The following is a 13,438-nucleotide window of genomic DNA, read 5'->3' on the forward strand; positions in this document are numbered from 1 at the left end:
TGTATGTGTGTGTGTGTGAAAGAGAGTGTTTGTGTTTGAATGTGAGTGTGTGTGTATGAGTGTGTTTGAATGTGTGTGTGTGAAAGAGAGTGTGTGTGTGTATGTGTGAGTGTTTGAGTGTGTGTGTGTGTGTGTGAGAGTGTGTTTGAATGTGTGTGAGAGGGAGTGTGTGAAAGTGTGTATGTGTGTGTGAGAGAGAGAGAGATGTGTGTGTTTGTGTGTGTGTGAGAGTGTGTTTGTGTATCTGAGAGAGTGTGAGAGATTGTGTTTTTGTGTGTGTGTGTGTGTGTGTGTGTGAGAGAGAGAGAGAGTGTGAGAGTGTGTGTGAGAGTGTGTTTGTGTATCTGAGAGAGTGTGTGAGAGATTGTGTTTTTGTGTGTGTGTGTGTGTGTGTGAGAGAGAGAGAGAGAGTGTGAGAGTGTGTGTGAGAGAGAGAGTGTGTGAGTGTTTGTGTTTTTGAGTGTGTGTGTGTGTGTGTGTGAGAGTGTTTGAGTGTGTGTGTGTGAAAGGTCACTGTGATAAGAGCTCACATGAGTGTTCAGTATCAGCACAGATTACAGCGGCTCATGATCTGTCGAGACTTTTGCCTTCTTTTAATATTCTACAAATATGTTTCAGCGCTGAATCTCACAAAACATGTCAAAATCATGTCATATTTCTTTTTTTTTCTTTTTTATAATAGTATTATTTACATTATGGTATTATTTATCATAGATCATGATAGTATCTTGAAATGTATGGTACTTTCGAAAGAAACGTATTACAGTAGTTTTATAATATACAGTAAAAACATTGATTTACAAAAATAAAACAGCAAAATTAAACAGACTTTTGGGGGTTTGAATATAATTAATATCACAATGCAAAAAAGTAAAACCTTTTATTAATGCAAAATATATTTGTTTCTGTCTTTTTATTTTTTGTGTGTATTATTTTTTTTCTCCTTTGGATCCGCATGTATTGTTGTGTGTGTGTTGTGTGTGTGTGTGTGTGTTTTGTATTCATATGCTGCGTGTGTCTTGTACTAAACTCTCCTCATGGTTCTGATTAATGTTTTTGATGGAGTCGCATAAGGTGGTTTAGTGATCATTACACCGTGTCCTCACTACACGCGACGCGCGATAAAAGGTTCTTCTCCACGTTGATCAGAGTGTGTGTGTCGGTCTGTGTCCTAACCAGCCGCGACGGCGACACGTGACAATTCTATTTTAGAAACGTTTCTATTTTACTGCGACGTCGCGCTGGAACAACAAACACAAAGTGTGGCGATGATAATCTCAGGTGCTGTTTATGTGCTTTATTTAATGTTAAAAGCGTGTAATGTGACTCTGAATATCATTTAGTGCTCCAGCTTTGCAGCTGTAAAAGCAACAATGGATAATTCACCTCAGATCTTCAAATTAAACAAATGGAAACAAGACCGTTCAAACTGTGTATAACGTACAAACAAGTGTATTCTTTGACAAAGATTGTTTTAGTAACTCATTAGCCTATGTGTTTGATTAATGTTTAAATGGCGTAATATTTGTGAATTTGATTATGTACTTATCCATTATCTAGCGATTGTCGTCAAGATTACTCTCTGGTGCCACTCACCGCGAACTGACTCCGCCCACACACTGTTCTGATTGGCTGACTCCGCCCACACACTGTTCTGATTGGCTGTGGGTTTTGATTGATTTCCACGCATCTCGCAGTGGCATCGCGTCTAGTGTGGACAGACACATTATTTGTCGCTGGAATCTTATTGCATGGCGTCTGGTTAGGACACGGTGTAACTGTAAGGTGGTTTAGTGATCGTAAGCGCTCAGTGGTTTTAATGGTGATGTTCTGCAATTAGTTTTCATCGCAGGTTTCATGTCGTCGATATATTCCTCCAGCTTTATCTCATGACATTTAACTCATTTAAGGGTCATTTGGGTGAGATGCGAGTGTACAAAAATAGACCACAGTCCTTGACCTTCCACACACACACACACACACACTCACTCTCTCTCTCTCTGGTTTTAATGGTGATGTTCTGGTGTGTGTGTCCTGCAGAAACTGGGCCATGACCCGTCAGATGAAGACTGCTTCTCTCTCTCTCTCACACACACACACACACACACTCACTCACTCTCTCTCTCTCTGGTTTTAATGGTGATGTTCTGGTGTGTGTGTCCTGCAGAAACTGGGCCATGACCCGTCAGATGAAGACTGCTTCTCTCTCTCTCTCACACACACACACGCTCTCTCTCTTCTCTTTCTCTCTCTCTCTCTCTCTGGTTTTAATGGTGATGTTCTGGTGTGTGTGTCCTGCAGAAACTGGGCCGTGACCCGTCAGATGAAGACTGCTTCTTCGACCTGTTGAGTAAGTTTCAGAGCAGTCGTATGGATGACCAGCGCTGTGAACTGGACGAGCCGACCGATGGAGAGAATGCAGGAGGAGTGGAAGAAAACAGGATCGGTCAGTCACTGAGATTATAAGACTTTTAGAGTCTCCTACAGGGTTCGAACAAGCTGCTTAAAGTGCTTGAATTTGACTTTATGAAATTTAAGTCCTGGAAAACCCTTGAAAACAGCCATATTTACGAAGAGGTACTTGAAAAGTGCTTTATTTATTTATATACAATATATATGAAATTACATTTTTTAGAAAAAACACAAATACAATCTTTTCAAGCTAAGTTAACACTGCAGTCCGTCTGATAAACCCCCATCAGACCGTTTCTGGAGATGAAGTACGGCAACATTATACTATAAAATATTATTTATTAAGCAATAATTGCCATTATAAACTTTGTATTTAATATATATTATTAAATACGTTGTAAGTTGTATTTTGGATTCCATATATCTGTAATTTGTTTTTAAAAATTCCTTTAAAAAATCCTAAAGATATTGTTTGATAAGTGCGACCTCTCATTGTAGTCCTTGAAATCCAAAAAATAATTGAATTTCTTTGTACAGTATCTGTACGAACCCTGCTCCTACAGTGTTTAAATGCATCTGAGGTCAAAAAACACTTAAATGTCCTCAATTTCAGTAGAACAAAGTCACATGGGTCTAAAACAAAGATTTTTCATTAAAGTGCCCTATTATGCTATTTTAAAGGCTCCTAGTGTTGTTTTGGCGTCTCCTACAACAGGATCACATGCATTCAAGGTCATAAAACACTAATTCCTCATAATCTCCACTGCAGCATCAGCTCTTTCCTCTCAGTGTCTGAAACACTTCCATCGAGGATTCAGTCTCTCTAAGCCCCGCCTCTCTGAGAGCTGCTCTGCTGTGATTGGTCAGAAACCAAACGCTCATTATCATATCTGAATCTCCGCTCTTGATCACAGTGATACGAACAGTAACGATGGCGTGGGTTTTACCGTATCAATCTCAGAAAACAGCGTCTTCTCGACACGAACAACACGAACCAAACTCTTCCAGTCTCAGATACACATACATAGGGATTTTGGCCCACTCCTCCACACACATCTTCTCTAGATCAGTCAGGTTTCTGGGCTGTCGCTGAGAAACACGGAGTTTGAGCTCCCTCCAAAGATTCTCTATTGGGTTTAGGTCTGGAGACTGGCTAGGCCACACCAGAACCTTGATATGCTTCTTACAGAGCCACTCCTTGGTTATCCTGGCTGTGTGCTTCGGGTCATTGTCATGTTGGAAGACCCAGCCTCGACCCATCTTCAATGCTCTAACTGAGGGAAGGAGGTTGTTCCCCAAAATCTCGCAATACATGGCCCCGGTCATCCTCTCCTTAATACAGTGCAGTCGCCCTGTCCAATGTGCAGAAAAACACCCCCAAAGCATGATGCAACCACCCCCATGCTTCACAGTAGGGATGGTGTTCTTGGGATGGTACTCATCATTCTTCTTCCTCCAAACACGTTTAGTGGAATTATGACCAAAAAGTTCTATTTTGGTCTCATCTGACCACATGACTTTCTCCCATGACTCCTCTGGATCATCCAAATGGTCATTGGCAAACTTAAGACGGGCCTTGACATGTGCTGGTTTAAGCAGGGGAACCTTCCGTGCCATGCATGATTTCAAACCATGACGTCTTAGTGTATTACCAACAGTAACCTTGGAAACGGTGGTCCCAGCTCTTTTCAGGTCATTGACCAGCTCCTCCCGTGTAGTTCTGAGCTGATTTCTCACCTTTCTTAGGATCATTGAGACCCCACGAGATTGACAGTCATGTTTAGCTTCTTCCATTTTCTAATGATTGCTCCAACAGTGGACCTTTTTTCACCAAGCTGCTTGGCAATTTCCCCGTAGCCCTTTCCAGCCTTGTGGAGGTGTACAATTTTGTCTCTAGTGTCTTTGGACAGCTCTTTGGTCTTGGCCATGTTAGTAGTTGGATTCTTACTGATTGTATGGGGTGGACAGGTGTCTTTATGCAGCTAACGACCTCAAACAGGTGCATCTAATTTAGGATAATAAATGGAGTGGAGGTGGACATTTTAAAGGCAGACTAACAGGTCTTTGAGGGTCAGAATTCTAGCTGATAGACAGGTGTTCAAATACTTATTTGCAGCTTCATCATACAAATAAATAGTTAAAAAATCATACATTGTGATTTCTGGATTTTTTTTTTTGATTATGTCTCTCACAGTGGACATGCACCTACGATGACAATTTCAGACCCCTCCATGATTTCCAAGTGGGAGAACTTGCAAAATAGCAGGGTGTTCAAATACTTATTTGCCTCACTGTATATATATATACATGCAAATATTTCTTAAATATATACATGCATGTGTGTATTTATATATACAAAATAATTAAACACAGTACACACACATACATATATTAGGTAAACACAAACTTTTATTTTGGATGCGATTAATCGTTGCCCAGCACTATTATTATTAAGAAACATCGTTATGCATTAACTAACAATTAACATCAACAAATGGGACCTTATTGTAAAGTGTTACTGGAAATTTTGAGGTCATATTATCACCTTATAATGTCCCAGTCAGCAGCATAGTGTCGGCCCAGATCCGGCCCACATCTGGGATGTGTGGAATCCATGTGTACCGGATGTGGGCCGGATCTGGGCCGACACATTCTACATTTTTTGCATCAGCCTGAGTGTAAGACACATTAAGATGATGGTTTCTCTTTGTGTGTGTTTCTCAGACGCCAGTCTCCTCTCCTCTCCTCAAACTGAAGAGCTCTTCGATCTGATCGCCAGCTCTCAGAGCCGGCGCCTGGACGACCAGAGAGTGAGCGTCAGTAACCTACCCGGACTCAGGATTACCCACAACAACCTGGGGCACCTGTGTGGAGAGAGCGAGTCCACCGAGCCCAGCGATGACTTCTTCAACATGCTCATCAAGTGCCAGGTGAGAGTTGAGCCGAGCCGAGCCTGAGCTGAGCCGAGCCTGAGCCGAGCTGAGCTGAGCTGAGCCGAGCCGAGCCGAGCCGAGCCGAGCCGAGCCCGAGCCGAGCCCGAGCCGAGCCGAGCCCGAGCCGAGCCCGAGCCGAGCCCGAGCCGAGCCGAGCCCGAGCCCGAGCCGAGCCGAGCCGAGCCGAGCCCGAGCCGAGCCGAGCCCGAGCCGAGCCGAGCCGAGCCCGAGCCGAGCCTGAGCCGAGCTGAGCCGAGCCCGAGCCCGAGCTGAGCCGAGCCTGAGCCGAGCCGAGCCCGAGCCTGAACCTCTAAAACTAAATTAAAATGAAAACTGAAAATATAAAAAGCTAATTCAAAAATATTAATAAATACTACAACAGTATATAAATGCTACATATAAAAATGACTAAAGTACATAACAAAATGACTAAAACCTATAAGAAATGTTGACATGGCAACTTATTGAAATAAAATAAGTTCAAGTAGTAAAATTACTAAAACAGAAATAAGCCTAAAAATAAAATAAAATAAAAGCGAATTCAAATATGAACACTGCCTGATAGAAGATCATTTCAGTCGTTGAAAACAGAATAAACTTCCCGGCAAGACTGAACGCTCCTCACTAGTGTTGTCTAAAGTGTCGACTTCGGTGAGGCTTTGAGCGCTGTTGAGCGGGATCATAAACGACTCTGATTGGCCGTTGTGTTCAAGAGCTCATCAGAAATGTCTGTGATTGGCTACAATGATCAGCGCACGGGAGCGTTTAAAAGTGTTTTAGAAAACGGGAGCGTGAGTTTGAAAGCACAGCTGGTCCTTTCTCAAACGCTCGCGTGTGTGTGTGTGTGTGTAAGTGCTCGCTGAAGAGCCTCACTGATGTATATTTACAACATGTTTTTGAAGCGCTGATCATTGTAGCCAATCACAGACATATCCGATGAGCTCATGAACAAAACGGCCAATCAGAGGCGTTTGCGAATCCGCTCAACAGCGCTCAAAGCCTCACATTTTTTTGTTCGTTACATTTCTTGGTACCGAAGTCGCACTGCCTAAAAATAATATTACAAATTATGCTATTTTTAAAGAGTCCTAATGTTGTTTCGGAGTCTCCTACAATATGTTTACATGCATACATGCAGTCACACTGCAAACAATGCTTTTCTTACTCAGTATTCTTGTCTTGTTTCCAGTCCAAATATCAAAAAATTCTTAAATCAAGATGCATTTACTAAAGTAGTAAAATGACGTAAGATATTATGTCTTGTTTTCTGTGGATATAAATAAAAATTAAGTGAGTTTTTGCTTAAAACAAGCAAAATTATCTGCCAATGGGGTAAGAAAAAAAAAACTTGTTTCTGTTTGAATTAAGATTATTTTTCTTTCCCCATTGGCAGATCATTTAGCTTTTTTTAAAGCAATAAATCACTTAATTTTGAAAATAAGACATACTATCTTATGTCATTTTACTGATTTAGTAAATGCATCGTGATTTAAGTATTTTTAGATATTTGGACTGGAAACAAGACAAAAATACTGAGTAAGAAAAGCATTGTTTGCAGTGTGGTACTTTAGAGTTTAGACAACACTCCTCCTCAGTCTGACCCAGCAGCCGGTCCTCTAGTTGTGTTTCTCTGAGCGTGTGTTTCTCTGCTGTGTCTCTGCTCAGTCGTCCCGGATCGACGACCAGCGCTGCTCTCCTCCTGAAGGGGGTCCGCGGGCCCCGACCGTCCCCGACGAGGACTTCTTCAGCCTCATTCAGAGAGTCCAGGCCAAGCGCATGGACGAGCAGCGCGTGAAGCTCCCGTCAGACGACCCGGACCTGGACCCGGACCTGGACCCGGACCCCGACTCTCCGAACCACGGCTAGAGCAAACGGACTCGCTCACCAGACCAACAGAAACATGAAGAACACAAGTGCCATCTCAGTATACGCCTCCGGTGCTTTACAGCCAATGAGACACGCAGAACATGCTTTTCTTACTCAGTCTAAATATCAAAAAATTCTTTAATCAAGATGCATTTACTACATGAGTAAAATGACATACGGTATTATGTTTTCTGGGGATATAAATCAAAATGAATAATAATCATATAATAATAAAATAATCTTAATTCACAGAAACAAGATGACTTTTCTTACCCCATTAGTAGATCATTTTGCTTGTTTTGAGCAACAAATCTCTTAATTTTGATTTATTTCCCCATAAAACAAGACATAATATCGAATGGCATTTTACTCATCTAGTAAATGCATCTTGATTTAAGAATTTTTTGATATTTGGACTGGAAACAAGACATTTTTTGCTGTGATAGAGTTTATATTAATGGGAATAACTGGGCGAATTCACTGGGAATCAGTGGCTGATGTCGTTCAGTTGTTAATTAACCCTTGTGCTTTATCTTGCTTGTAAATCTCTCGTTATCTCCAATATTGGATTCAGTCTTTCTCTCTCAGTCAGCTCAGGTTTTGTGTTTCCTTTCCGATCCTCGGCCTCGTTATCTGCGTTTCCATCTAAAGCTGCGAATTTAACTTATGTGCAAAATCGGGGTATTGCATAAAACTAGAGATGCACCGATATGAAAAAATTGTCCGATAACCGATAATTCTTTATATTTGAAAGCCTATAACCGATATATTGGCTGATAAATCTAAATCAAAATATTTCTGTATTTTAAGAGCCTGATTACAATAACAAAAGTCTCAACATTAAAAGCCACGTCCAAAACGCACAATTATAAAGTTCTCATAATTTTATGTAGCTGATATGATTTTCCCTTTTTCCATTCATATTTCAAGCAATTCAAAACCATCACGTTGATCAGTGCGCATCTGAAGCGTCTCAGACCGACGTTCTCGTCAGGGCCGTAAAACACAGAGAAGTGACATTGGGGATGGAGAAACACAACCAAATTAGCTTCGGTTAAACAGGCGTATAGTAATTTGGGTAAATGTGTAAGCTAGATTTATGCCTATTTTTCACATCTTCATGGACACCACAATGATTTCCCTCATGTGGTAATATTGTTCCTTGTAATAATGTATGGTTTTCTAAAAATGAAAACTGCTGCTTCTGTGTAGATGAGAGAAGCAAAGTGTATGAGCGTTGTGCACTCGCTACATTGATTATGGCCAAGCATGCGCCCTTAAAATAGCATCTGAATAACATGTGCAATGCGCCACTGACTTTAGACGAGGTTTCTCCTGGTCTGTGGAGGAATTGTTTTCTGAAACTGCAAAATAGCACCAGGGAACGTTTGCGCCGGAACACGCCTCCTCTTTTCGCTGAACCGCCCCCGGGAGCGCAAGTTCATTCCCTAATTTTTTTTTATGTGATATCCCAAAATTTGCATAAAAATAGTTTAACAGAAACACAGCTACAGATCTGAGCTGATGCACTTCAGTGTCAGTCAGTTCCAGAAGCAAACACAAAATCTGAACCCAGTATTTGACAATAACAGATTTATGAGCAGTTGTGTGTAGGCTGTCCAGAACACCACAAGTGTAACACGGTTAGACAAATTATCAAAAACAAATTTAGGAAGTTTTATCCTCATGAGCAAAGCCAGTACGTTTAAGTCCAATGCTATAATAATATGAACTAGCATTTCTGGGGAAAAGAAAATCCGGTAGCACCTTATGTTACAGTCCTGTTCTTCGTGTACATACTGTGCACTTATTATAGTACTTACAATAACTGGGTATTAGTAATAATAACTTAACCTGCCCCTAATCCTAACCTTAACCCATGTAGTTACCTTATATTACCAGTACACTCTTAGTACCGTAAGTACACGTACTGTAATATATTAGTAACCTTACAGTGTGTGCAGAATTATTAGTTGTTTTTCTTGATCATATTTTTTTCCAGGCACATTTTACCAATTCCAAACCACATTAATCTTAATAACTACTTTTCATTTTGTATTTGATCATTTATAAGTGATATATAATTAAATCATAATAAAAAACACCTTATATTCAGGCCATTTTCTTTTACAGATAAAATGAGCCAAAAGAGAAAATGAAAAGTAAAAAATTGTGAAATGCCCATGAGAAGGATGCAATACTAGAAATTGCATTGGACAGTGAAATGCTCATTGGTGATGAATTTATGATTAAATACAAAATTAATAGTAGTAGTTATTAAGGTTAATGTGGTAAAATGTGATAAAAAAATCACCTTGCCTAGTAATTCTGCATGCACTGTATATCACCAGTACTTTCTTAATACTGTAAGTGCACTGTACTGTAAAATAAAGTGCGACTGAACATCCTCTCCAGGTCCGGAACACAACATGAGGATAAAGACATCAGGGAACGCCACACACACGAGTGCGGAACACACACTACACAGATATATGTCTATCAGTGCTAGAAAACTGACGCCGTTCTCCTCCATTCAGCGTCGGTGGAGTTTCTGGTTAAACACTCTTTATAATGTTCTTTACAGGGACAATAAAGACTCTGAGACTCTTTACCAGCCGCTTATAAAGACCGTCTCCATCTGAGCATCAATAAGCAGCACATTAGTTACTTATTAAGCTATATATAGTTATTATATTACGTCTGCTTTCTGCACAGCTAACAGCGAACGTTCTCAGAAGTAACAGAACGTTTATCTAATGTTCTCGAAACGTTGACATTATTTATACATCATTCATGGAATGTTTTTTTCAGTTGGACGTTCATCTAACGTTTTTTAAATGTAACGACTTGTTTCGGAATGTTCAGCAAACATTCAAAAGTAACAGTTCCTTTACATTCTGTTTGAAGAACGATCAAATGGAATGTTCGCGTGACGTTCACATTCAGTCAAACCAAAGATGATTCAGACACCAGATAGAGTGTGTGCAGGACACTACAGTTCATTAATGTGAGTGAGGAGAGCAAAATAAAGTAAACTGTGACATATTATACACAAATATTCTTCATATAGAGACTACCAGTGACAATGATTGGGACACTTTGAGCTGATCATGTTTTGCTGAAGTGTGTTTTCTTTAATTGCTAATGCTCTTTTTACACACAGACTGAACACAATGAAGCATTGCTTGGTGATTGGTTGAGCTAAACTGGTATTATCTAATTGTGGAGTTAAATTTAACAGCTGACAGATATTCAACATAATTCATGTGTGAGACAGTCTAACAGAAGGACGGACAAAACCAGTCAAATATCAACTGATTTATCATATTTTATTACTATTTTCTAAACTATAGCGCATAATCTGTGATAATGTGAGAAAGGTGTCTGGATAAATGTTGGTTTGACTGTAAGCCTTACTGGAAATAATGTTGTCATAACTGAATGGGAACAGTAGTGAAATGTTCATTAGATAATAAAGCGTTTAGTGAATTCGCCCTGTTGTTCGAGACGCTCAGATTCACCTCGTCATCATCACGTGTTTCTCGTCCGCTGCCTTAACGAGAGAAACCTGCAGACTCTGATTGTATTCTTTGATATTGTGTTTTCTGAGACTCCAGCAGTGTTGTTCTGGTGTGTGTGTGTGTGTGTGTGTGGTTATTGACAGTATTTCCACTAGTGCCGCTGTATCTTTGACCTTCTTAATCGCAAGTGCATTTGGGTTTGGGCTTTCCGTGGTGTCCTCCATCGAGCTGCTGACAGACATTATAGGGCTGCGTAACTTTCTCCATTTCTCTCCGTCTCTTCTCAGCTCCAAGATATTGTAACTGATGTATTTATTGAAAGTGTTGAGAAATATCTGGAAAAAAAAAGAAAAAAAAAATTTTGTGAAAAAGAGTTTTTAAGTATTGTTATAATGTGGCGAAATTAAAGTATGTGAATGTTCATGGAAATTCCAGTTCCCACTTTCACGGTTCGACTGAATCGCCTGAAACTGCTTTTACTTCCAAAACCAAACGAGTGATTAGTGAGTTTTCCATAACCGGCTCCGAGTTGGACATTGATTGAGTTGCTTTTAGTCATTTGTGGCCAATGATCAGCAGACTAATGTTTTAGATGAATTAAATGTCATTTTGATGTTCATGTGGAGCAATTTGTGCACATTTAATAGTTTTGGAGGGAATTTAAATACTTTAAGTCTACTCACTGCCATCTAGTGGTAGAAATAAGCAGAGGCCATAAATGATCTTTTTATTTTTATTTTATTTTAAGAAAGTCTAAATGCATTATGTATAATTTTTAAATATTTATTGAGTTACTTTTATTTTAACAAGCTAAACAGCAGATTCATATTGATTAATAATATGTTTCTGCTGATGCATTATGGTTGTAACTAATACTAGCCCTCATTTCTAATACTCAACAAAATATCAGGAATAGTGGAAATATGTATTAGATTCATAATGATCTGATGAGGTTGAATTCAGAACTGTATTAGTTATGGATGGAACGGTAAATTATTAAAAAGAAATATATTTAATTTGTCATGGTTTAACAGAAATATTTCCTGAATTGTGATAGTTATGATGTTGTAATAATGGTGTGAATGAGTGTGAAAGCTTGTGAAAAGCCATTGCCCCGATGTACATAAATGTTTTATATTTATTTCCTGTTCATGGACATGGGAATGAATCCCTTGCTTTTAATAAAATGTTGATGAAAATGATATTAAGCACTCATCTTTTTCAGCAGAGAAATATTAGAGTGAAAATCAATACAGGACACAAGTTTCTTCTGGCTTTATTTTAATATATATGTTCAAATGTACTTGTGTATCACTACTGATCAAAAGTTTGGGGTCGGCAAGATTGTATTAACCCTGCGCGTTTAAACACACGCATTTTCATACTAAACATACAGACTTATTCAAGAGAAATATCAAGTTGGCCTTGACAAACTTTCCTTGTCCAATTCATTTTGCCAAAAAATGAAACCGTTAAATTAGTTTATGTCTCTTCAGCTTCAGTCCACCCTGTTACACCCTGGTGCTACTCTCCCCTTTAAAATCTTAAAATCCCCCTGTGGTGGAAATCCAGCTTTTAATGTTGTTTATGTGTCTATGTGGTGTTTTTAATCTGCTTTAAGACAAAGCATGTGTAAGTTCATAAGTCGACACCATTGCTGAGTATTTCCTCCTTAAAACTGCAGTGAACCAAAGACACGCTTTGAAATCGCCGGTGTTTCTGACGTCACAAACTACCTTGTAACCAATCAGATCAACGTGTGATCGTCAACCAGTGGATCTCTGAGCTGAGTGAGTGAGTGGAGGCGGGGCTCATTTGCAAATTCATAGAACCACGCATACTAAATGAGGCAAGGGTGTCGAGTTACATTCAAGATATTTTAAGGCATTTTTCAAGGATAAAATGTTTAAATATGTGATTCTGGAGATCAAAGATGAGTTTTAAGGGATAAAATGATTGACTACAGGGGGACTTTAAAGCTACACTGTGTAATTTTTAAAGTTGATTCTTAGCAAAAAAACACTTTGTTCTTTCAAAATGATATGTGCTCATTAATGTGTAATTACTTCTACTAGAATTACTAGAAAGTAATATTCAGTTGGTAGTCATATACAATTTCACCGCTAGATGGGGGAAAATCCTACAGTGTAGCTTTAAACATATTCACTAAATCACATGACTTGCTAGAACTGACATCATTTCCTTGGAGGGAACTTTTCTCTCTTTGCCTCATTTTTATTTAGAAGACTTATCTAATAGTATAAAACATAAGATGTCCACCCTGTTGTGTCCATTTATACTGGACATAAAAATGTTTGCTTCCAAAATGTTTATTTTATTTTATATAGCTATTAAAATTCTTCCTAAATGTAAATCTTCTGCAAGTGTGTTGCTCTTTCCGAGCTAGTAATGAGCTTAAAACGTCCACCCTGTTGCATTGTTAAAATGTCATGTAACAGGGTGGACAAACTTCCTCATGCACCACATGTGAGCTGGTCAGAGTTAGTAGGCGCTTGACCGGTGTGTTTTTATGATAGACAGAAATGTTCTCCCACTGACAAGAAAAAAATAATTACATTTTTATATATTTTCAACTCAACTCAAGTGTGAAATCCACCAAACCTGTAGAAATGCATGTGAAAATCAGCCTGAAATGAACATCATGAAGAGAGAAGGAGCCGATCCTGATCCATCCCTGCATTCCTC

The 13,438-nt window shown here is 39.3% G+C and overlaps 1 protein-coding gene across 2 annotated transcripts in view; it reads left to right on the plus strand.

Annotated features, from left to right (window-relative positions):
• gpsm1b (G protein signaling modulator 1b) overlaps positions 1-11,934 on the plus strand; it is a 51,605-nt gene extending 39,671 nt beyond the window's left edge. The window contains exons 12-14 of one of the 2 annotated variants that reach the window (XM_084415155.1): positions 2,302-2,446; positions 5,137-5,342; positions 7,011-11,934. In XM_084415155.1, the coding sequence (XP_084271281.1) occupies positions 2,302-2,446; positions 5,137-5,342; positions 7,011-7,211 (552 nt within the window). In that variant the 3' untranslated portion in view covers positions 7,212-11,934. Of the gene's footprint in view, positions 1-2,301; positions 2,447-5,136; positions 5,370-5,608; positions 6,049-7,010 lie in introns of those variants that run through there. The other variant, XM_084415156.1, reaches the window with a different exon arrangement.
• The last annotated feature ends 1,504 nt before the right edge of the window (positions 11,935-13,438 follow it).

This window comes from Rutilus rutilus (assembly GCF_951802725.1).
Source record: "Rutilus rutilus genome assembly, chromosome: 7".
In the NCBI taxonomy this organism is placed as follows: Eukaryota; Metazoa; Chordata; class Actinopteri; order Cypriniformes; family Leuciscidae; genus Rutilus; species Rutilus rutilus.